Below are 25,092 nucleotides of genomic sequence, written 5' to 3' on the forward strand. Positions count from 1 at the left end.
GTACTACAGATGGCGTTTACCGCGGCATTTGTAGTATTTTCTAAAACGCGCTGTTAAGACAGCAGGTAAAGGTTGGTCTGTGTTCAGTTGGAGCTGCCTGCGACGCGCTGATGAGATCCAAAAAGATCGAAATTGCGACCCGCGTCTGGCAGTTTCGACAGAATACAGACCACTTCGAATTATTTTGTTATTAAATAAAAATAAATATTGCTAAGATCATCATCATTTGGTCTCTCCCGTTCCTATGTTATCAAAAATAAGTAAACCAAAGGTCCCCGACCCCTTTTGGTTCTTAGGTAATATTGAAAGAACCCCTAAAACAAAATTTAAGGGCTAGAAAATCGACTATTTTTGATTTATTTTTTGCGGTGAAAAGTACCCAAAATCGATTTTTTGTACCAAAACCGATCTAATATATCAGGTAGGCAGAACGAGCCGGAGAAGTCGAAGTTGATGAGACAAGAGATCAACAAACTGAGTCCGTGTCATCGGGAGACGTTATCTTATCTCTTCAAACATTTAGTAGACGTTAGCAGGCGAAAGGAGTCGAACAGCGTGAACGTGGCACTTACTTGGATGCCGATACTTTGCAAAAAATTGATAAACACTTCCGACATCCGGCTGGAGAAGTGCGTCGAAGTAGTCGAATATCTGATGGAGTTCTACGACGAGAAGTCCGCAACGACCGACGCCCTCATGGAAAATCTCAAAAATAATCTTAAAGCTTACACCCAAAATCAACAAAAGTACGGCGCGGGTTGCGTGAAATCGTTGAACAACAACAACAACAGCAGCAGTAGCAGCAACAATAACAGTAGCAGTTGCGAAAGTTTGTCCAAACAAGAGAACAACAACAACAACAACAACAATAATAACAATGCACCATCGGAGTCGACTGTTAAAAAAAGAATCCTTAAGAATACGTCGGCCTTATACAGGGACAGCAAATATTACAACGCGAGCCTGCATCCTCCCTCTATATACGACACTGTGCCCCCAACGCAGACTGGGCTTTCTAGTAAAGAGGAGGCGCGGGGGGAAGCAAAACTATTAGAGACTGACGCTAACAAAAACGTAAAAAAACACGAACGTACTACCAAACTGTAGCTTTGTTGTCTTTTACATGCATACATACATAAGCATTTATACATATATATATACGATAAGTATTAATAAATTAAATCGTTTTTATATATACGACTGTACCTACGAGTAAGCCCCTACGCAATATAGATATAAAATGCCGACATACAAACCTATTTTATTATTATTTGATTTCTCTTTTTTGTTTTTGTTTTTCTTTTTTGGTACTGTCCAAGAAGGATTGTGATTGAATGTATTTATACGTATTATGTCAATTGTTTTGACAGTAAAGTTATATTAAACTTTGTTGTTTCTCTGTCGTCTGACATAACATAACCTAACCTAACCTAACCCAACCTAACCTAACCTCGCTTTCGACTTGGAAAAGCGAACCCAACCTGACTTCTACACTTGGAAAATCAATAGAACATAACCTGTCTTCAATCAACGTAGTGTGACATCTGATCTACACAATGTGGTTAGAAAATACTAAGGTATGTACATACTTTTTATTAAATTTCCTTTATATGGATTGATATCAATGTATTTATACGTTTGTCAATTGTTTGACAGTAAGGCTATGTTAAAAGTCGTTGTTCCTCGGTGTTTTGACGTAACCTAACCCATAATCGCATTCGACTTATAAAAATAATCCCCACTTAACTTATATACTAGGAAAATTATTAAAAGGTAACAGGTCTTTAAGCATCGTAGTTTGACGTGTAATCTACTCAATGTAGATAGAAAATACTCATGTAGTTCATTATTAAAATACCTTTTTTGGATTGTGATCGATGTGTTTATGCGTTTGCCAATTGCTTGACAGTAAGTTTATGTTAAACTTCGTTGTTCCTGGGGGTTTTAACGTAACCTAACCCAACCCAATACTGTCTAACCTAACCTAACACAACATTACTTTTGACTAGTAAAAATAATCCCCACCTTACTTATACACTAGGAAAATCATTAAAACATAAAAGGTCTTCAAATAACGTAACTTGACGTGTAATCTACCCAATGTAGATAGAAAATACTCATGTAGTTCATTATTAAATTTCCTTTTTTGGATTGTGATCGATGTGTTTATGCGTTTGCCAATTGCTTGACAGTAAGTTTATGTTAAACTTCGTTGTTCCTGGGGGTTTTAACGTAACCTAACCCAACCCAATACTGTCTAACCTAACCTAACACAACATTACTTTTGACTAGTAAAAATAATCCCCACCTTACTTATACACTAGGAAAATCATTAAAACATAAAAGGTCTTCAAATAACGTAACTTGACGTGTAATCTACCCAATGTAGATAGAAAATACTCATGTAGTTCATTATTAAAATACCTTTTTTGGATTGTGATCGATGTGTTTATGCGTTTGCCAATTGCTTGACAGTAAGTTTATGTTAAACTTCGTTGTTCCTGGGGGTTTTAACGTAACCTAACCCAACCCAATACTGTCTAACCTAACCTAACACAACATTACTTTTGACTAGTAAAAATAATCCCCACCTTACTTATACACTAGGAAAATCATTAAAACATAAAAGGTCTTCAAATAACGTAACTTGACGTGTAATCTACCCAATGTAGATAGAAAATACTCATGTAGTTCATTATTAAAATACCTTTTTTGGATTGTGATCGATGTGTTTATGCGTTTGCCAATTGCTTGACAGTAAGTTTATGTTAAACTTCGTTGTTCCTGGGGGTTTTAACGTAACCTAACCCAACCCAATACTGTCTAACCTAACCTAACACAACATTACTTTTGACTAGTAAAAATAATCCCCACCTTACTTATACACTAGGAAAATCATTAAAACATAAAAGGTCTTCAAATAACGTAACTTGACGTGTAATCTACCCAATGTAGATAGAAAATACTCATGTAGTTCATTATTAAATTTCCTTTTTTGGATTGTGATCGATGTGTTTATGCGTTTGCCAATTGCTTGACAGTAAGTTTATGTTAAACTTCGTTGTTCCCGAGGGTTTTGACGTAACCTAACTTAACCCAATACTGTCTAACCTGACATAACCCAACATTACTTTTGACTAGTAAAAATAATACCCACCTTATACACTAGGAAAATCATTAAAACATAACAGGTCTTCAAACAACGTAACTTGACGTGTAATCTAATCTATCCGTGTCTTTAAACATACAAAACCAAATTATTCTTAACCTAACCGCACCTACCATGATCTCCTGAATGAAATATAAACGTAACCCAACCTAACCGAATAATTATTTCACTTTTTGTTGTACTTTCGGTCAATCAATCAATAATAGTATAACTACCTGGGGAGAATATTGTTCCACTTGGTCAAGTAAAGTATCGGGATATCCGGGAGAATAAAATCGAACAATTTCATCAGGAAAGCAAGCATTTACAATAGTGATGTATTCCATTAAAGTGGAACCGGGTTCTGCTTCTATTTCTTGTACCCTTTTTAGTCCTCCGGTTGTAACGAACAAACGTCTCGCTTGAGGATCATTGGGAAGAACCTGTGTTGACCAATATGAATAATTAAAGTAACCTGTACTAGCCTTTCCGACTAAGTAAAACCACGATAAGTATTAATTAATTATAGAAGTATACACGAAAAGTCATTTTAATGATATAGGAAAAGTGCGAGTACTGTTAGATTCGTTACAAAATTGTAAGAAATATTTTCCTTTACAGTTTTCCGATTGGACCGATAATAATCGAATTATTAACGATTAAATATAGAAATAACCACCAAATCATCGCACACTTTCTTTGCTGCAAGTGGAAGCGGAAATAAAAATTGCCCGCAGCAGTCGATTGCTGCTACTTGCAGAAGCGAAGGCGCGTTCTGATTGGGCAGTGGTTTTCAATCTTTGATCGTTAATAACTCGGTTGGTACTTTTCCAATCGAAAAACTGAAAAGAAAAATGTTTCTTAGAATTTCTTACAGAATCTCACTGTACCGATAACTTTCCAATAGCTTTATAAACATTCTATATAACTACATGTATACATATGTATGTGTGCACAGGTACTTCTCATTTCTCTTTTAGGGAATTAAATAGCAATACATATGCATTTTATATCAGATTTTGTGTGTTCAAAATAATATTTAATTTGTTTAGTAAAACATTATTCTACATACGTACCTATAGGTACGTAATAAGTATTACGTCAGATTTTAAGCTTGTATTTACGTTATTGTGTAATTTGAATAAGGCGATTAAGAATTAAACGAATATTTTCTACTTTTACGCTGTATTAACCATGAGTACTTACTATATGTAATAGAAGTAGGTGATATGGTCTACAGTTGAAATAAAATACGTTTGGGATTTGAAATTTACCATATATCGATGGTATGATTTCTTTAAAAATAACCATCTGTGTTTAATTCAGTTTTCTTTTATGCTTATAATTAAACGTATATTCTAATTTTAGTGCATCATGTGTTGAAATATTAAGATTTTTCGAACAACAAATTTAATAATAGAAAGTTTTGAACTGACCCGTTGTAAAAATAAACGCATATCTCTAACTATTGAAAAAAATACCGTGTTTATGTATTGATATACTTCACCTTGACTAATTCCAATATTTACCGACTTCCTTCCTTAAAGTTGTTTTAAATCGTACTCCACGACCTTATAGTATTTAGTTGATACATTTCAAGGCGTTTGACATGATCAGTTTTGATTCCAATCCGGGAAAAATACTAATAACAAGTTTTTTAAACAATTCTCCTTGAAAAGACATGGCAAACTACCCAAATACGTAGAAAGATACTACGCGCTAAACTTTCTCAAATTGTTGCTTTATTTATTGCTATTGTTTTTGGTTGTCCAATCATGCAAATTTAACAAAATATATACGTAATTATAAAAGTTTAAATAATTTAACCTTGATGCAATTTCTGTTAACTATCAATTCTGTCTAATCAATAATTGTGCATTATGACTTCAATAAAAACTATTCTTTCACAGAACAATTATTCTAAAATAGCTCTAAACTTATTAATGTAGATTTGTATCTTTTTAAAATTTTAATCTGAAAGAAAATAATGTATGATGTGATCAAAAAAAATTACGTACTGCCAAAAAGTTTGCAATAAATAAAATAAATAGTTACTGTACATACATATGCCACTAAAAGGTTAATACAACAAAAATTTAATTAGATTTATTTTTCATATTTAAGTTTATCTCAGCGTTAGCACACGTGCCTCAACATTACCTACAGCTGATTATAATTATTACTTTTTTTGGCAAAATATTTGCAATTTTTATTTATTATTTTGTAGGTCGACTATTAAATTTAACAGTCGATTGTAGGAAAATAATAGATTATCTATAATCGCTATAGATCAAGGATTAGTAAATTTAAATTATTTTTAAAAACGGAAAAATAAATTAATCGGACAATTGTCCCACTCTTAATTGGCGCTCCTGGGCAATTTTTTGGTGGCACCCTTTATAAATCCAGAGTTATCGAGATTTAAAAAAGAATTTCAAATTTGGACGGTGTGGTTCTTCCCCAAAGTGTATAACACACATTTTAAATAATTTTACAATCCATGTGCTTTAAAAACGTCTAACACTAAATATGTAGTGGTTATTACATGTCATTAGAACAGTGATTCCTAACCTTTTTAATATTGGTACCCCTGTGACGTATTCAGAAAACTAATTTTACCCTGACCTCAAAATGTTATCAACACAAACAAAACAAGCAAATACAAATATTTTTAATAATCACAAATTGCACATCGTTACGTATTTTAGGTCGTAATTACTAGGTTCTTTGTTACCCTCCCCCATATAATAATTGATTTACCCCCAGGTTCGGAATCACTGCATTAGAATATAAGTCCATATGCAACAAACATCCATCCGAATTTAGACATTTGAACCCGTGCCTTTCATTGCAATTGTTTTGTCAGAATAGGCGACGAAACCGCCCTGTTGTTGTCTTGGTATCCCTTAAATCTCAGCGTTGTCATATCTGCCCCCTCCCCTAAAGTCATTTTCTATACAAAAATGGAATTTCTAACCGAAGGTGAACGCTGACTAAGTCATGCAATTTCTTGTATGAGCAACAACGACTTGATGCATGCTGTTTTACAAACTTATAAACGCTTTTAAAAACAGTATGTTTACGCAATGAATATGCGTAAAAGAAGCGATACACTTATGTACACGCATGTCTATATGAATGTGCGATATTTTCGGTAAATCCTACTTGAATTTAAATACGTTTATATCTATTTATACGCTTGGAATGCCTATTTTGTAACCAAGAGCGTTCTGAATATAATAACATAGTAAACTTCTTACAATTACTCCTAATAATAGATGATATTAAAACACCAATTGTTGCCGCAGAGAAGCACTTCACCGAAAAAGGATATGTTTGAAATACTTTTTTCGACACCATCGCTTCACAAAAGAAAATTATTTATTTTATAAACAATTTAATTCCAGATATTGTGTGATATATATATACAATTTCCGAAGCTGTTATATGTTTTGATGTTGTTTTTCGTACAATTTTGTTCGAGAACAATGCAGAATTTTGAAAATTCATAGAAAATCTATTACTCAGTACTTATGAAACGTTCTTGAAAAGTTTAAATTATCGTCGCATCAGTTCGCGTTTGTAAAAGAAAATTTTAATACTGATATCGGTCGGATCTCGATTGTGAAATATATAAAAACATATAGCGGAGCCCTTTCATTCAAATAGTTCCCAAAAAACAATCCATGAACCAAATGACTCTTTTTTAACCACTTTTTGACCACCCCCGTCCTCGTTGGACCCCCTCTTAGACCAACGTGGTATTTTAAAATGAAAATTTCAAAGAAACTTTATTTTTTATTTTCAATGACCATGATTTTTATTTTTCAATTTGAGAGTTATTTTCAACTTTTTATCTTTCTATTTTTTTTTTTTTTGGGTTTATAAACTTTACTAACGCTCCCTTTTAAGTGTCAGATCAACAAATTAACCGAGAAAAACACAACTTCCTTCCAATTTATTTACGATCAGTCAAAGATCGTCAGATGTTGAACAGGATAAAAAACGATCGCAATGGAAAACTTTAGAATGAGTTGTAAAGAAAAAGGTATTTGAAACTTTCAAGAACAACACACTCAATACTTGTTCGTTTAATGAATTAATTGACCTCATAAATTATAGTTCGACCTCCTTTAATACTAACCATCATGCACCACCATACACCTTTATAGTAGCAAACGGTCTCTAGATCTAATCAAAATTAATGGGGTAATAAACACAATGACGGACGTGTACGAGTTTGAAATATTTTTTTGTTATTTTCAAGAAAATGTTCGATTTTCCATACGCTATTATAATTAAAAAAAATTTTTTTTAAAAATGATGTATTGGCTTCACTAATCATGTCATAAATGATTAATGAAAGCAGTACTTTACTATAAAATATTCGAAAAGGGCTTATGAATAATAATTAATAATATGAAAACTGAAATCTGAATCTTTTTCTTTTGTTCTAACAACACAATTAATTTTTGTATTTTTTGATAGTACATAGGTACTAATAAAAGTTGTGTATGATAATTACAATAATAATAGGAATAAATTAGATTGTTATCTTTTGTCTCACATAATAGATTTCGTGCCTGGTTCTAATTTTTCTATTGACATCAATTTTTATACCTATACATACCTAGTTCATTTTCATTAACCTATTGCATTATCAACATGAAAAGTATCCAGTATTTTATTACTGAATCGTGTGTCACAACGATTAACATTAAAAATTCTATACCTACATTCAGTTCGATAAAGAGAATTACATTTTTAAATGCGGGTCAACCATTTGATTCTTTGTGAAATTCTAAGAAACATTTTCCTTTACAGTTTTTTGATTGGATGGATAACAGTCGAGGTATTAACAATTAAAAATTCGGATAACAACCAATCGCAATGCATCTTCTTTGCTGCAACCGGAAGTAGGCGTAGCTTAAGTAACAGAGTTGCTTGCTTCTAGCTGCTGCAAGAGAAGCGCAGTCTAACTGGATAACAGTTTTTAATTTTTAATCGTTAATAATTCGGTTTTTACGCATCGCATTAAAATACGAAAAAGTAAAAAACATTGTCAAATTTCATAATCTAATGGGATATTTTTTTGGGACGTTGTGTATATCTGGGAATAAAGACAGGTACAAACTTAGTTAAATTTGATTACTTATACGGAAATTACATTCAGCATGCAACTTGTACATTAATTTTGTACAATCATGCAACTGAAACATCAATATACTGAATAACTATATAAACTAAATTAGACTTTCTTTCTAATTATCACTGTCTGAATGTAACAATGTAGAAATTGGTATTTACCCACGATTAATGAGATTCTGCATTATTTACTAATTAAAATCAGAAACAATTAACCGAAACTGATCGAGGGAAATAGGCAGTAGTTATAAAATGAATGGATAGATTATTTACATAAAGAATAGACAATAATATTTGTGATACAATATAGACATAAGAAGTGTTATCAATAATTACTTTAAAATGATGAAAATGCCTCTGATAGAAAAGGTTAGGGGTAATGAGGTATTTGAATCAGGTCAATGAGAAAGTGGTGAAACAGGAGACATGATTAGAGACATATTAGAAACGGTATCAGGGGCGTATTAAGGACTTTAAGATACTGTTTGTGGAAGCTCAGGTTTGTGTCGTGTCACATGTACTATATGGGGTATTATCCACTATACAAAGACCAACACGCACTTCTTGTTGTTTTCATAGTTCTCACCCCATAAAATTTTAGTGTCGGCCTAAATACGGGCCTTATATGTGCGAACGATATGCGCTCCCTAATTAAATACGTATCATGTTCCATCAGAATTATTACAAACACCAAAACAAGTAGTTTTCCATTGTCTAAAAAAGCAGTTATCGACATGTAAGTACCCTTCGTGACCTTAAACTGGCTTGTGTTAACATTAACATCGACTTTATCGTTAATAATTAAGTCAGCTACTATTTTTAAGAACATTTTATAAATTACCGAATAAACATTCCATAAAATATAGACGTAAAACTTTTTAACTAAATCACAAACATGCATATCTACCTATGTATGTATGTTTACGTCTATCATTAGCAACCCTTTTAATTTAAAATTTGTGGAAACATTTAGTTAAATATCGAAGTATACCAAGACTATTATATTCGACTATGTATGTTTTCGCAGTAGTATATGAATCATACAAATATAAAATTACATTGACATTTGTTTGAAAAACTTTAGAATAAGTTTTTTTTTTAAATTTTAATATGCGCCTTAGAGAAAATCCACATAAAAACTGTTTTATTCTCGGAATTCGAAAATAAAGTCAACTTTGCCTTTAACGTTTTTGTTTAGCATTCCATTGATTACATGCATTCGATTATAAATAGGTATAATTTAATTAAACGTTAATGTGTGTTTAATGTATCTTGCATACCTAACATACATATAAATAAGCTACGTATTTGTAGCCCATATGTGGCGAAGTGATTTACCATTATAGTTGCGTATAAATTTTACATATTGTCATGATTAACAATAAATATCGACAGCATCTTGTAAAACAATTTACGTTATGTACTGCTCTATAGTACGATTTAGAGTCAAATCGGTGTGAACAATTGTAAAAGAAGGTCGACGAGTCGATTCCTTTCAAAATTCTAAGAAGCATTTTCCTTTGAAGTTTTTCAATTGGATGGATATCAAGCGAGTTATTGGCGAATCGCTTCAGCGCGTATTCTTTGCTGCAACTAGAAGTAGTAGCAATTGTCTGCAGAGATTCACTTGTTTTTACTTGCAGCAACGAATGCGCGCTATGATTGGTCAAAAGTATTCATTTTCAACTGTTAATAACTCAATTGTTACGCATCGCATCAAAAAACAGAAAAGGAAAAAGTTTCTTAGAATTACGCAAAGAATCTAATGGTATAGGTAGTGTTTTTTGGGGAATAGAAAAAGGTATAAAATCAGTTAAATTTCATTAGTCAAGATAAAAAAACAGATGAAATACAGCAAACACTGATAAAACTATCATTGAAATAAATTTTACAATGAATATAAAACAATTTACGATAAAATCAATTTGTTTGAATAAAACAAATCTGCCTTTTATAGTAGATACTAAGTCGTCTCGTCGGCAGGTTAATTTTTTTCGGTTAATACTGTATATTCACTCTATTATTATACCAAGCCTATGTGTCGTGCATGTTGGAGCCAATATGTAGATTGTTAATTCCAAAAAAAGAAAAGGAACAAAGGAACTCCCAAAAGAATTCCCGTCTTTCAAAAATTCCAGCACAACCGAAATGACCTATTGATCCGCCAACAAAAACATAGAGACGGCGCTATGGCGCCGTATCGATTGGGACAAGAACAGAAAATAAATACGACGCTTGTTGTCAACAGTCGTGTCCCGTGACGATGGTGTGGTAGGCAATCGCGAATTTGTCCCCATTTTGCGGGAATAAAATGCAAAAAACCGGCAGCAATCATTCGGGAAAGGTGCGTACAAAAAATTCAGAATCGTCACCGTTAAACCTCGAAGTTTGCGGCTCGCGTATCAAGAAACCCCTCGGTCTCTATCATGGCACCAAAAGCAACTTCTATCAGATGAATGCGTTCGATTTGGATAGAGAGGAACAACAGGAATATTACAGGAAGTCGGAAGAAAGATTGTACCCCAAAGGACCTCCGAAGGATGCTACTAGAAGAGCAATAAAACTGAATGTCTGCGTCGTGGACAGTGAACAGGTGAAAACCAAAAGGCAAAAGCAGTTAGAAGAAGCCCTAGAACTGGCCGATTTTAGAAGGTTTCTGCAGAAAGATTTTCCACTGCCAGATAAATGTCATTTCCAGAAGGAAACGAGACAACGAGACCTGTGCCCAACAGTAGTCGGTGCCAGCAAGTTCTACGACGACAATTACAAGGTTTATTACGACCTTCTTAAATACCTAGTGGTACGAAGCCATCGGCCGAAAAGTCTCGACTGAATAATATTTTATTAAAAAAATAGGAGACGCCAGTTATTTTTAGCGACATATTTTCATTATTCAAAAATAGCCGCGCGCATAGCGTAAATACATCGTAAAAAATCCTGTACACAGGTACGATCGCGAAAATAATAATAACAACGTCCTTAATCCTTAATTTTTTACGATCCTTCTCGAACAGCCGCGTCTTTTCATAATCGAACCGACCGACCGATCGACTGATTCATTCCGCTGTACGAATTATTAATGAATGAACGAACGNTTATTTCTATTCATTTAGTCTAAAATAAATAAAAATAAGTGTTTGAACTTGGACGAAACACGTGGTGTTCACGCCAACATAACAACTAACGTATAAAACGCGAATCCTTAAACATCGCCGCTATTTTTGACGGAACTACTGCCTTCGACTCTAGTAACATTGTTGTAGTATACCTATTGTACGTAATAGTGATCAGTTAGCAAGTATCACAATAAGAAACGTAGACAGAAGAAGAAGATCCAGTTGCCTTGTTGCCAGTCGCCTTATCACCTTCTCTCTTCACCAAGCCACCACCAAAAGAACCAGCTTCCAGAAATATCATCATCAATTAGTTAGTCGAACTGAAACCTCTGCTGTGATAGTGTCTTTTTCGTCGATAGGGTGCTTTTGTTATTGGAAGTTCGTCACCTACTTACTGCCATTATCAAAGAGTGCGTCGTGGTAGACAAAAACATATATAGAACAAGTGAAAGTGCGACAAAGGAAACTGTCTGTTGAAAGTCCAAATGACGCTAACAATGGATTGCAAATGTAAAACGATAGCCCACATGAAAAGCACCGACCTGGACAGGAAGATGCTGCGCGAGACTCTGTATTCCGAAATATTTCAGAAACACAGAAGGTCCATATTCGCACTGGGATCCTTCCTCAGGATGCTCAAGTCGAAAAAGTCAAACTACAACGTCATCAAACACGACGGCGAATCGGAATAGCACAAAATGCTTGCTTATTATTGTATATAATTCGTACTTAACATAAGTATAAAGATGTAATCGAGCAGAAGCAGAAGAAGAATATGAACTGGGAAAGCCGGAAATAAATAAGTAGGGCGCGGGATCAACTCAACAACAAAAGTCGTCGTAGTCATTTTTTTCTTCGATGTTTTTTTTTTGCAATAACAAATGACTGTCAATAGAATCTAGAATCGCTTGTTCGTTATTGTTGGTAGCCTTATAAAGGAATCCAAGAAAATCGCAGACACCAATGACGTAAGTAGTCCACGTGAAGGATATTAATTTAAAAAAAAAAAAAGAATAACGTGAATGTATGTGCATTAAAACATGTGTATGTATGTACGTTAAAACTGTAATAAAGCACATGATGATGTAGGTCACGGTCGGCTTTGAAAACAGCGTAGACTAGATACCTAACATATTTCGTCCTTAAATCATGGCAAACTACGATAAATAACGAAATACGTTCATGTTTTTTTTTATTACCTGTTGAATTACTTATTAGAACTGCGAATATTTTTCTTTTTTCCATTATTTACCTGTCTCTTTTGCGTTCTCTGCCAAAATAACGTAAATCGCAATCTATCTAATAAACATGTTTTCGCAACACAAAAAGTGCTTTACGTACATTTGTATGTGTAAATAAGTTTCTTCTGTGTTACGTGGTACGACGTATGTTAATACATATTTAATTAAAATGTTTAAGTACGTGCCGGAATGAATGCATTTTCAAATTTTTGCTACAAGAAGACTTAAATTTATTGATCTCTTTTAATACTACGCTGTCCAAAAATAGCAAAAAAAAAAGAACAATTATTTACTTTCATTTCGTAATAGATATTTTGATTTTAATATTATCTACATTTTTTTTCACGCAAGATTAAAATAAAAATCTAATACAGGCGCTATGGCGCCGTATCGATTGGGACAAGAACAGAAAATAAATACGACGCTTGTTGTCAACAGTCGTGTCCCGTGACGATGGTGTGGTAGGCAATCGCGAATTTGTCCCCATTTTGCGGGAATAAAATGCAAAAAACCGGCAGCAATCATTCGGGAAAGGTGCGTACAAAAAATTCAGAATCGTCACCGTTAAACCTCGAAGTTTGCGGCTCGCGTATCAAGAAACCCCTCGGTCTCGATCATGGCACCAAAAGCAACTTCTATCAGATGAATGCGTTCGATTTGGATAGAGAGGAACAACAGGAATATTACAGGAAGTCGGAAGAAAGATTGTACCCCAAAGGACCTCCGAAGGATGCTACTAGAAGAGCAATAAAACTGAATGTCTGCGTCGTGGACAGTGAACAGGTGAAAACCAAAAGGCAAAAGCAGTTAGAAGAAGCCCTAGAACTGGCCGATTTTAGAAGGTTTCTGCAGAAAGATTTTCCACTGCCAGATAAATGTCATTTCCAGAAGGAAACGAGACAACGAGACCTGTGCCCAACAGTAGTCGGTGCCAGCAAGTTCTACGACGACAATTACAAGGTTTATTACGACCTTCTTAAATACCTAGTGGTACGAAGCCATCGGCCGAAAAGTCTCGACTGAATAATATTTTATTAAAAAAATAGGAGACGCCAGTTATTTTTAGCGACATATTTTCATTATTCAAAAATAGCCGCGCGCATAGCGTAAATACATCGTAAAAAATCCTGTACACAGGTACGATCGCGAAAATAATAATAACAACGTCCTTAATCCTTAATTTTTTACGATCCTTCTCGAACAGCCGCGTCTTTTCATAATCGAACCGACCGACCGATCGACTGATTCATTCCGCTGTACGAATTATTAATGAATGAACGAACGAAGTAATAAAAGTTTCGACGGACAAACGTGAAGGCGTGATGCGAAGACGGAGTCCGGTGTAATAAGTGTTTGAACTTGGACGAAACACGTGGTGTTCACGCCAACATAACAACTAACGTATAAAACGCNTGTAAAAAGAGCTTATAACATTTTGAGATTATGCTTTTTTCGTAATAAGAATAATTATAATAAATGTAAGTGACTTTACAACCGCTGCAATGATGATGATGACGCCGTTGATATAAGAAACAAAAAGTAAATTTTACAACTTTTTGACACACCTACTAGTGCTTTCCAAATTCGTTTTTATTTATAGATTCAACTTAGTATCAAAAAATGGAACTTTTACGATTTATTTAAAATTAAAAAACAACAACAACAACATACATGTAATCGTAAATTCTGTTTATGTCCTTTCTTTATTCTGTAATTTTTCACTTTTGATAAATAAAGTTAACAGTAATCAATGATAAGTAAATCCATTAAATTTTCCCTCAGTACGAACTGCGTATGTGTACAAATGCATATAGCACGATTGGTAATTAATTACAATTTAAAATGTAAGTATGTACGTATTTGTGGTGACGTCATTGAATCTGATTGCATACAATAACGATTATCAATTAATATTTCTATTTTTGCAATTAGGACAGCTACAATCACATATTTGATAGAATTTTTAGACTTTATTGATTCTAAAACGATATTGCGATATTAAAATTCAAAAAATATTCGATCTAAATTTTAAAATAACCAAAAACGCTCAAAAATTAAAATTAGTTTTACGTAATTAATACAGTATTTCTTAAACGTAACTGGAAAACAAAGGGCATTTTTAAGTTTAATCGTTACCCAATATACAAAATTTTTTAAACGGTAGTCATATTCAAAATAGCAAAAATAAGAATCATTAAACACAAGAAAATACCTAACTTTTTAGATAAGTTCATTAAGTCGATGAATAAAATAGAAAATTTATTTCCAAAAGTCTACACATAAAATCCGTTACATCAGGATAATTTTGTAGTCGGTAATACTGTGTAAAAAGCATATTTTACTTGTATTTATTTATTTTTTCTGTTTGATTTACAGATGTTACAGAATTTGAAATAGGTATATGCATGTACATATATCTATATTTTTCGTAATTCAAAAAAGTTTTCGTTATAATTAGAATCTCTGGTAAATCTGGTTTTCTAAATAATGTTTTAGCAAGATTGTAATCCGTTTAAAATAAAGCCGAAAATACGGATTTAATTTAGGTACAACTTTTGTACACATATTAAAATAAGTTAGAATCANTAAAGATATCAAAATAATCAAAAATACGTTTTTGAAATCCTTATTATTAGTCTTTAATCGCCCGACTATCTATAGATTTTCAACTGGCTAAAATAATATCCAAAAATTAATGTCGCTGAACATATTTAACGGGAGATTTTTATATCACAAGTTTACAAGGAATATTTTTGGTTTTTGTGATGTCTGAAACGATATTAATCGCATATTTTTCAATTTTAGTATCAGGCATTACTGGCACATTAATTGTATGACCGCGTTATCACACACAACTATTTCGACATGTTTTAGGAAAACAAATTTGCTTATTGTTATTAAAAAATGTGTTTACATTATTAAGTAATAAAATAACGAATCAAGTGACAAATATTTGCACGAATTAAATACGTTACAGAATTGTTGCCTAACCTATATCTACCCTTGTTGATTAATATTAAAAATTACAAAGAAATAATGTCTTATTTTTTTTATAATTTAAACAAAAGAATGCAATCAGTTTTAATGGTGTGTTAATATTTAATTTGTACCTAATTATAATTTCACCTCAAATTGGACATAAGTACGTATTTTTTATCACACATCGCTTAAAATTCTTAGTTGCAAACACATAAAAAATGTATGTGAAATATTATTCTGAAATTCGTTTCTGAATTTTTTACCCACTACACACTACCTCAAATTAATGAGGGAAAAATNTTTCACCTCAAATTGGACATAAGTACGTATTTTTTATCACACATCGCTTAAAATTCTTAGTTGCAAACACATAAAAAATGTATGTGAAATATTATTCTGAAATTCGTTTCTGAATTTTTTACCCACTACACACTACGTCAAATTAATGAGGAAAAAATTGTTGCTGTTGTCACAGCCCCGCCGGGAATCGAACCCGGGACCTTTGGCTTTACGCACCAAAACTACTCGTAGTCCAAAGGTCCCGGGTTCGATTCCCGGCGGGGATGTGACAACAGCGACAATTTTTCCCTCATTAATTTGAGGTAGTGTGTAGTGGGTAAAAAATTCAGAAGCGAATTTTCAGACTAATACTTCATATTAAACTAACTCACTTCTAAAAGATGTCTAAATTGTATGTACGTTTAAAAATGTATGTATTGCACCTTGAATTTACTTACGAATTCTTGAAATAACTTTGTTATAGCTTATTTATATCTTTCTACATTACTTTTGTATGAAAAGTTCCGCGGAAAATCTGCAGTCTATATGTATATATGCATGTATGTTAGATTCAGATACTGAATTTCGAAATAAATTAGTAGATAGCTCCCTGTTCCGAGTTATTTGTGAATTTTTTCAAAATGCCGCAATCTACTAATGTATTTCTGCATTTGAGCTTAAATAAATACATTGCAATAAAATTCCTGAAATCAGGGGTACGATAAAAATTTGTATACGGGTCACGGGGAGAAAGTTCGACGCCCACCCTTGGGGGGTTGCACGGGTGTCAACTCACACACACCTAAGAGGAAACGTCGCATTTTCTTCCATTGGTGCGTAATACGTATACTGTTACATAATATAATATTATTATCCTACGATATATATTTAAGGCGTAAAATCACCAATTTTTTGTACCATATAATATAAATATACTGTATAAAAGAAACACGATAATGTGTGCTGTAAATGTACGAGATTTTGTAATAAATAGTTGTATGGTAAATTTAATTAATACAATTGTTTTATGGGTTGCATTTAAGGGTGAACGGAAGGGAAATGCAAATATTATTTAATAAAAAAGTCGATTTAAACGTTATTGAAACGTTAACTATTTGTGTGGGTATTTTTATACACGTGTACTCACAACAAATTTGGTACTAACTGTTTATAACTAGTATCATAGTTTAAAATTATCGTACAAATTATTTAACAAGAAGTTATTATTTGATAGTCAAATATCTTAATGTGAATTGTCGATCAAAACAATCGTAAAACTCCGTATTAATTTTTTACTAAATTAGAATTTAGAAATTCGAAAGATATTGTTAAGAGTGTACGTTTGGAGCGTGGCGCTGTACGGGTGCGAAACATGGACTGTGAGCGCGCGGAAAAGAGGTTAGAAGCGTTCGAAATGTGGTGTTATAGGCGAATGATTAGGATAGCGTGGATGGAGAAGGTTTTGAAATGAAGAGGTATTATAAGGAATAGGAGAACAGAGGACTGTATACAAGTCAATAAGAAGTAGGCGAGATAGGTTGGTAGGAGACCTTCTCAGGCATGCAGGTCTAGTCATAGACATATTAGAGGCAGAAACAGGAGTTAAAAGGAGTAGAGATAGACGTAGATTGGATTAGTGTTCTCAAATAGTTGAAGATGTGGGATGTTCTAGTTTTGGGGAAATGCGAAGATTAGCTCAGAATAGGAAACAGTGGAGGTGCGTGTCCGAGGACTTACTGACGACCTTATGATGATGATGAAGAAAATATTTTTGTACGAAATTTACCTTTGAATACTGGCCAAGAATATACTTGAGAATATCCGGAGGCGCGTTGTAAAGCAGAGGTTCCAAAGCAGACAGGTACAGACATTTTTGCAAGCACTGTTTCAATGTTGTCTTGCATTTCAATTTTAAGTCTTCCGATGAATTTGGATCCATATACAGTTCCAACAAACGAGGAAAGGCATTCGCTGCTGCAACTTCCTTCGAATGTTCAGGACCGTGTTTGCCCACTTGTCCCAAAGTCCATGCTGCCACGATTTGAGTTGCCTCGTCCTCGACAGTGTACAATATTTTCGTTAATTCGGCAATACCTTCGCATCCCAACACCGTTAATGCTAACTGGTCCGAATGACCTGTATTTCAAAAAGGATTGTCAAAAAATGCCTCCACCATTGAAAAGAAACATGTTTTTGAAACATCTCTAAAGATATCAAAATAATCAAAAATACGTTTTTGAAATCCTTATTATTAGTCTTTTCCACTAATCGATATGCGACTTCTCAACAAAAAATATCAATCCAATACAAAAAAATATCTTCTTAAAATAATCTGATAAAAACTACTTAAACTTTTATGTGAAGTAGTCTATAATTTACATGTGCAAAGGTAAATTAGAACACTGGCAAATACCACATTAGTTCGTCAATTCTACCTAAGTTAACTTTTTGGCGAAACTTCAACATTAATTTAATACTGTTTCGGTAAAATTACGCTTTCGCCGATTTCTATCACCACTTGTGATAATAACATCAAAATGCTTTGTTCCACAATAAGTTATACGTTGGACAAACCAAGCAGAAGCTTGATGAAAGATTTAAACAACATAAGACGGATGAAAGTTTAAAATAACTATTCTCGAATTTCCATAGTATAAAACGGAAAGCAGTTTTCTAGAAATGATCTGATAAAAACTACTAATTAAAAGCTTGTGTTCCCACAACATGTTACACTTTAGACCTTAAATTTCATGTTTATTTTGGTAAAATATGAATTCTAATATTCGTTTCGGTTATCCTTCTTTTTCCCAAAAAGAATTGCTTTTATTTCTATTCATTTAGTCTAAAATAAATAAAATTGTGACACCTGCGATGTATCCAAGTGCCATAATTATTGGTACTTTAGACTCCTCGCTTTCAAACTTCAGTACCTCCATTAAGGCCCCGACGCCTCCGGTGTTTACAATCAACTGGGCCAATTCTAGTGAATGTTTCACAATTTCTCTTACCAATGTGGTTGCATTTTTTCGTATAGCGGGGCAACTGTGTGCAAAAAGCAGTAGCACGTTCGGGAATACTTCTGCTTCAACGACAAACTCGGCCAGTTCGTTCGAATGTTTGGCGATCGAACCTTAAATAATTAATTTAACGAACAGAAAACAAACAGGCCGTGCTATTAAAGGGTCAAGGAGAAGCAATGCTTGAAAATAATAGGGGAGGAATTGAAATTGCTACTAGTCCCTCTGTCTATGCCAAAGGGGGTTCTAGGCGTTACAATAAATATGAAATTAAACTATCGGTCTTTGGGTAAATGATTTAAATTTAACGCAATTCCTGAACTAATTCTTATATTTTATTTTTTGTTGTTGTTGATTAAGTGAGATTAAAAACTTAGTAAACTTTTAAGAAACATAAATCCTATCTGTAATGGTGTAAGGTTTGCTGTGACCATGAAACCGTAACCGACGTTTCGCTCTCAAGTTTAGAGCTTCTTCAGGGTAGGGTTCTAGTCAATTTCCATAAAGTTTGTGGCATAAGTAGAAAAAAGAAACGAGATAGTTGTCTCTTAGTAATAGCAAATATTATATTATTGGAAAAATAGATTTAGCTTTAAATAAAATGGAAGTGGTACTGACAGATCAGTACTGTATGAAAATAAATAAAAGTAAAACTAAAATACTGATATGCAAGGGAAGAAAAAGTAGGGAAAGAGCGAATATAAAGATAGGAGACGAAAAATTAGAAGAAGTGGCTGATTTTAGATACCTAGGAAGTTAGATAAGTCAGGATGGAAGGAGTAGTAGGGATATAAAGCAGAGGATAGCTTAGGGTCGAGTCGCCTTGAATAAATATAAGTCACTTCTATGCTCGCGAATTTAGAATTTAGAAATTCGAAAAAGTTTGTTGAAGGTGTATGTTTGGAGCACGGCGTTGTACGGGTGTGAAACATGGACAGTGGGAGCGGCGGAAAAGGTTAGAAGCGTTCGAAATGTGGTGTTATAGGCGGATGATGAGGATATCGTGGGTAGAAAAGGTTAGAAATGAAGAGGTATTGGAAAGAATAGGAGAACAGAGGACTCTATGGAAGTCAATAAAAAATAGGCGAGATAGGTTGGTAGGACACCTTCTCAGGCATGAAGGTCTAGTCAGAGACATATTAGAGGTAGAAACAGGAGTTAGGAGGGGTAGAGGTAGACCTAGATTAGATTACTGTTCGCAAATAGTTAAGGATGTGGGTTGTTCTAGTTTTAGGGAAATGCGAAGTTTAGCTCAGGATAGGAAAGAGTGGAGGTACGTGTCCAACCAGTCTAAGGACTGATGACCTTATGATGATGATGATGATGATGGAAAAATAGATTAACCTTAGGTCCTTCAAATTTGTTTCCACCAGCGTTTTAATAAATGAAAATGGTTTTGATTGAAACGACAAGGAAGGAAAGTAATTAGTAATTAAATAAGTACTTAGACATTGTAGAATTTGTTTTTTGAGTTTTTCGTCTTGATTATTCAGGGATTTTGATAGATAAGCTAAAGCCCCAGCATCCACGATATTCTGTGCCAAATTGACGCTATGTTTTGCAATGTCATTTAAGGCGCTAGTTGCCACTTGCTTCAAATATAATTCGGGTTCTTGTAGACACAAAACAATCAGAGGTATTGCACCCGCATCTACAATCCTTTGGGCAAGAGCCTGAGTGTGCCTAGCAGCGTAGCCAATGGCCCAAATGGCAGCTTCCTTTACCTGTTAAATCATCAAAATCGAAAACTTATTTAACTTCTTTAATCAAGGATTACACTCGTATTCCTAATTCCTAATGCATTAATTAAAATCAATGGCGGACCTCGGACACTTGGGGCCCGATGAATAAGTCTTTTAAAGGCTCCTAATTAATTTTTAATTCTATTTAATCGCGATTAAATTACGACTTAATCAAGACACCCTTTTATTGGTGTCTTCCATGATTCATTGATGCAAAAATATCGTTTTCTGCTTTTAAATTTTTAATATTCATTTTATTACTACAATGTTTATTATAAAAACGCAACAAACTTAAAATTAGTTCAATTGTATTGTCTCAGCTTATTTATTATTCTAGACTCAAAAATAGTATGTCTTTTGTTTTATGCTCATATCGTTAAGTATTTTTATTTCAATTAAAATTAGTACGCCCTGTATGTGAGTTAAATGTAAAATAGTGGTTGCCGTACCGTGGGTTCAAAATCGTCCAAACAAATGATAAACGCTTCTAATCCCCCACTGTTCAATACTGCTTCTGCATGTTCTGCGCTGTGTTTGCAAAGTGACCTAAGCACAAACAGTGCCGATTTCTTGTAATGTTTCTAAAAGCAAAAAAACGTTGACTTTTTTCAAACATTCAGTAAATGTAGTATTTTCACATTTTTCTTCTCTATATCCTTCAGTAATACCGGAACGTAGCCCATATTTAAAACAGTGCAACCCGCTTTAGCATCATGATGAATTATTCTTCCAACTGCTATTGCAGCCGCGTTTTGAATTTGAATACAAATATCAGACAAAAGATGATAAAGAAGAGCTTAAATTGATTACAAAGGTCAGTTAATTTTATAACGTGTATGTGAAAATGACTTACAAAGGGCCCCTGCGTCTATTAAGTACTGAATGTTGACTGGTCTCAGGGCTAAATCGCCAACAGTTTGTGCAAAATTGAGTCTACTTTTCTGATATTGATCAAAAACTTGATAAACTGCACGGGCCGTCATTCTGACTAAAATATTCTATTTCTATCAAATTAATAATATTTCCATGGTAATAAAATATTTATGGTAAAGCTCATTCAGTTTTGATAAAAATAGTATAATAACAATGTTGTGGCAGTATCAAAAATAAAATGGCAAATGTATCTATTTATTGAAATAAAACAATTGCTCCCGCCTTTCGGTTAAAGAGCCACTACAGCAACCAATTTATTTCTATGATATTGGTGTATGTATCTCTGTGGTCTGTGAAGGCTTGTAAAATAAAGGTTATGTGTTTATTAACTGTTTTTTTGAATAATTTTAGTACATTTTTTAATAATTCATTAATTGTTATAAGTAAAATGATATCGATTTATAATATGAAGTTAATTATTAAGCAGAAAAGATTGGTTAACTTAATTCAAATGGTAATGCTTAATTGTAATAATTTGTAAATGATTAAAAAAGACATTTTTTTCAGACAAAATATTCAGATAAAAAAGCCCCAGGAATCCCTCAAAATCCTTTAGAAAATGTAATTACTGCACATTTACAATCAGAAAATGGGGTAGTTTATGAAAAAAAACCGTTCAAAATAAAACTTGAAGCAGGTAACTAGTAGTATATTCTATTTCTTAATTTCTTATTAACTTAGACGTAAACTTTTAAGGTAATAATTATTTCTGGTGTTTGTGTGGTCGTTCTAAAAGCCAACCGTTGTGTGACGGCACCCACAAAGATATTTTTTTGAAAGTAAAACAAAGGTGAGTCTAATTTCTTTTTTGTTAAGCTGCTAGATTTTTACTGTCGTTATAGACCAATTCGTTTTCAAGTTACTGAAAGTAAGGAGTATTGGTTGTGTAATTGTAAACAAACAAATCATAGACCGTTTTGTGATGCTACTCATAAATCGAAGGTAGTGCAAGACGCCACTCCTATAATAAGGTCATGAGCATTTTAAATTTTGCCCTTGTTTCTCTTGAGTTTGGAAGTAGATTAATAATTGCAATGTTGTAGTATCATAGGGGCACTACTATTTATAATAAATAAAGCCCTGAATAAGTAATGAATGTGTATTTAAAATAATTACATTATGTACATTCACGCTCATAAAATATTTAATTAAGCTACATATTTGATTCCTAATTACAATTAAGTAATAAGCTATAAAACACTATTCACGTCGTGTTGTCTTTTTGCTTAGGTTGATTCTGTTCTAATTCATAATCCAATCGTTCTTTTGCCCTTACAATTTTAGATTGAATATAAAATGAACCTCCATGTTCTTTATCATTTACTTTGAAAAGGTGATCAAACCTCTTTTGGATTTCATCTTTGTTCAGTTGGGATACGTTTAAAATTTGTTTTGCTTCTTCTAAAGAGAGACCTATCTTTACATTTCCGGCACTTTCAGTTTTTGATCTTGCGTTTCCTAACCTTCTTGCTGCTTCTTGAGATGCTGCTATTTCTTCTTTAATAGCCTTTGCAAAAGCTCTACCAACAACTTGGGCACCTGTTATTATTATCTGGGCAATGAATTTAGCCATTTTATATCCGAGAATAAATGTTTTTTGGAAGAAAACAGATTTTATTACTTTGATCTGACATTGTGCGACAAAAGGTTATGTTGTACAGCAATGACACTAATACTGTCTAAAGTACCAAGGTACCAATTTTCATTTTTACATTCAAAATTTTTTTTGTCATACAATATTTGTCACTAAAGAATTAAGCTCTGTTACCATTTGTCTGACAAAATTGTAAATTTATCGCAATCATTAATTACATTCATTGCTGCAATAAATCTTTATTCCAGTTTAAACAAGTTCTGAATTTTAACCACTATCAATGGAAAACAATACAAGATTGTAATATTGCATTGTATTGCATGCCTTATCTATGATACCTATTGTTATTAACAGTTATTAATTGGTTATTAATTCACAAACAATCAGTCAGAACAATTAATTATAAATCACCAATTTAAAGAATAATGACTTGTAGGTCTTTTGGTTTGTGATTTATCTATTTAAAATCAAGAATAACTACACTTATAATATTTTTCCGAAAGTTAAGTTCAAAAATGTCTGGAGAATTCTTTTGTGAATTTGGAATTTGCAACGAATTAGATCAATATTGTTGTGGCGATAATAAGTGCTGTGCTAAGATACCGTTATTCTGGTATTACTGGCAAGTATAATACCTCTTTGATAAGTAAAATTGTTATAGTTCCCCATTTTTTGCAGTTTTGGGGTGCTGGCATTTCTCTTTTTTGCATTGGTCCTTATAGGAATTTATTTAATTTTTGTGAAAAGACGTAAGATATTTAATTGCTCTAATAGACCCAATCAAAATTACTATTTTAAACTAGTTAATGAATCTATTTAATTTTTGTTATTGATCTACAGCTTTTAATTTATCAATATACTTTTTAATTATTAAGTTATAAGAACATCACATCACTATATAAAGATGGTATCATATCATAAGCGTTTGTTTTCTTTGTAAGTTATTTATATAGCAGATATTTTCTTACTTCTAAGTTGTACAAGTCAGTATTACTATAATGCATAAATTAAACAAATTATTTTATTCCTGTGATGCAATTTACTTACTGTTACATCTTTAATACAAGCAACCACCATAGCAGTAATGAGATACACTTTATAGTTATTACATGAAGAATTTAATGAATTTTAAAAAACTTACATAATAAAAACTAACAACAACTAATAAAAATGATCTTCTGGACATAAGCATCGTAATTTGTAGTTTTGTATTTACCAAAACAAACTGAAAAGTATGGTTAAGAATTATCGTATGAACATATTTTTTTAAAAATGTGTACAACTTACTTGGTTATCGATAACTCTGGCATTCCCGGATCAGCTCCTTTCTGGAAACCTAAAATTGAGTTGTAAATATTTTTGACGCTAGTTTTTCTTACATACCCATGTATAAAACTGTTGGAATGAATCCGTAATGAAAAATCGTTTTCCCTATATCTATCACAATTGATAAACGTTCTGCTGCTCCTTGGGATAAGGCCATTTTACTTTATTATTTAATAAGTTTTTATAATAAGAGCCTTGAATAATTTTTATAGTGGAAGTAATATTAGAGGTTATACTTGAGGTTATGGTCAAATCTATCATCTATGGGTAAGTTATTCTATGAACTGTGGTCAAGACCACCATAGAAAACTATATAAATTGATAGAATTATTTAAGCTGTTCTCATTGAACCGCACGAAGTGATCGTCAAGTGATAGGGATTGTTTTAATTAAAATTTGTATTTAAATATATTTATTGGAATAATATTAGGACGTTAAGTCTTAAAAGTTTTAAAATATGAATTTATAAATGATTTATTCTTTTAAAACTATTAATAATTTAAAATAGTATGTTTAAAACAATTTTTGATTTTACACATGAATCAATGTGATGACAGTATTCTGCATTTTTA

General features: G+C 32.8%; 5 protein-coding genes and 1 long non-coding RNA gene across 7 annotated transcripts in view; 2 read left to right on the forward strand and 4 right to left on the reverse strand.

The window, feature by feature from the left end:
* LOC108732357 (uncharacterized protein MAL8P1.12) overlaps nt 1-1,389 on the forward strand; it is a 27,206-nt gene extending 25,817 nt beyond the window's left edge. For both annotated transcript variants that reach the window (XM_025978391.1, XM_025978390.1), the window contains exon 8: nt 422-1,389. In XM_025978391.1, coding sequence (XP_025834176.1) covers nt 422-1,107 — 686 coding nt within the window. In that variant the 3' untranslated portion in view covers nt 1,108-1,389. The remainder of the gene's footprint in view (nt 1-421) is intronic.
* An 85-nt stretch (nt 1,390-1,474) lies between these two features.
* On the reverse strand, nt 1,475-21,804 carry LOC108744066 (sperm-associated antigen 6-like). Its single transcript, XM_018479666.2, has 7 exons — nt 21,521-21,804; nt 21,306-21,463; nt 21,117-21,248; nt 20,370-20,649; nt 18,775-19,038; nt 17,695-18,044; nt 1,475-3,591 (listed from the first exon to the last, which is right to left on the reverse strand). The coding sequence occupies exons 1-7, from the start codon at nt 21,648-21,650 to the stop codon at nt 3,358-3,360; spliced, it is 1,548 nt and encodes a 515-aa protein (XP_018335168.1). The 5' UTR covers nt 21,651-21,804; the 3' UTR covers nt 1,475-3,357.
* Nucleotides 15,290-16,087, reverse strand: LOC112905631. The gene is made up of 2 exons (XR_003231917.1): nt 15,936-16,087; nt 15,290-15,776 (listed from the first exon to the last, which is right to left on the reverse strand). It is a non-coding gene; the product is annotated as an uncharacterized LOC112905631 (long non-coding RNA).
* Nucleotides 21,805-21,898: 94 nt separating the features above from the next.
* Nucleotides 21,899-22,692, forward strand: LOC108744580. The gene is made up of 4 exons (XM_018480432.1): nt 21,899-22,054; nt 22,108-22,237; nt 22,297-22,390; nt 22,443-22,692. Exons 1-4 carry the CDS (start codon nt 21,917-21,919, stop codon nt 22,576-22,578), a joined length of 498 nt encoding a protein of 165 aa, XP_018335934.1. The 5' UTR covers nt 21,899-21,916; the 3' UTR covers nt 22,579-22,692.
* Nucleotides 22,686-23,281, reverse strand: LOC108744614 (mitochondrial import inner membrane translocase subunit tim16). The gene has a single exon (XM_018480480.1). It carries the CDS (start codon nt 23,171-23,173, stop codon nt 22,805-22,807), a length of 369 nt encoding a protein of 122 aa, XP_018335982.1. The 5' UTR covers nt 23,174-23,281; the 3' UTR covers nt 22,686-22,804.
* A 920-nt stretch (nt 23,282-24,201) lies between these two features.
* On the reverse strand, nt 24,202-24,791 carry LOC108744674 (mitochondrial import receptor subunit TOM7 homolog). The gene is made up of 3 exons (XM_018480562.1): nt 24,578-24,791; nt 24,482-24,530; nt 24,202-24,419 (listed from the first exon to the last, which is right to left on the reverse strand). The coding sequence occupies exons 1-3, from the start codon at nt 24,675-24,677 to the stop codon at nt 24,407-24,409; spliced, it is 162 nt and encodes a 53-aa protein (XP_018336064.1). The 5' UTR covers nt 24,678-24,791; the 3' UTR covers nt 24,202-24,406.
* Nucleotides 24,792-25,092: the final 301 nt, after the last annotated feature.

This window comes from Agrilus planipennis, unplaced genomic scaffold, assembly GCF_000699045.2.
Source record: "Agrilus planipennis isolate EAB-ADULT unplaced genomic scaffold, Apla_2.0 scaffold6, whole genome shotgun sequence".
NCBI lineage: Eukaryota > Metazoa > Arthropoda > Insecta > Coleoptera > Buprestidae > Agrilus > Agrilus planipennis.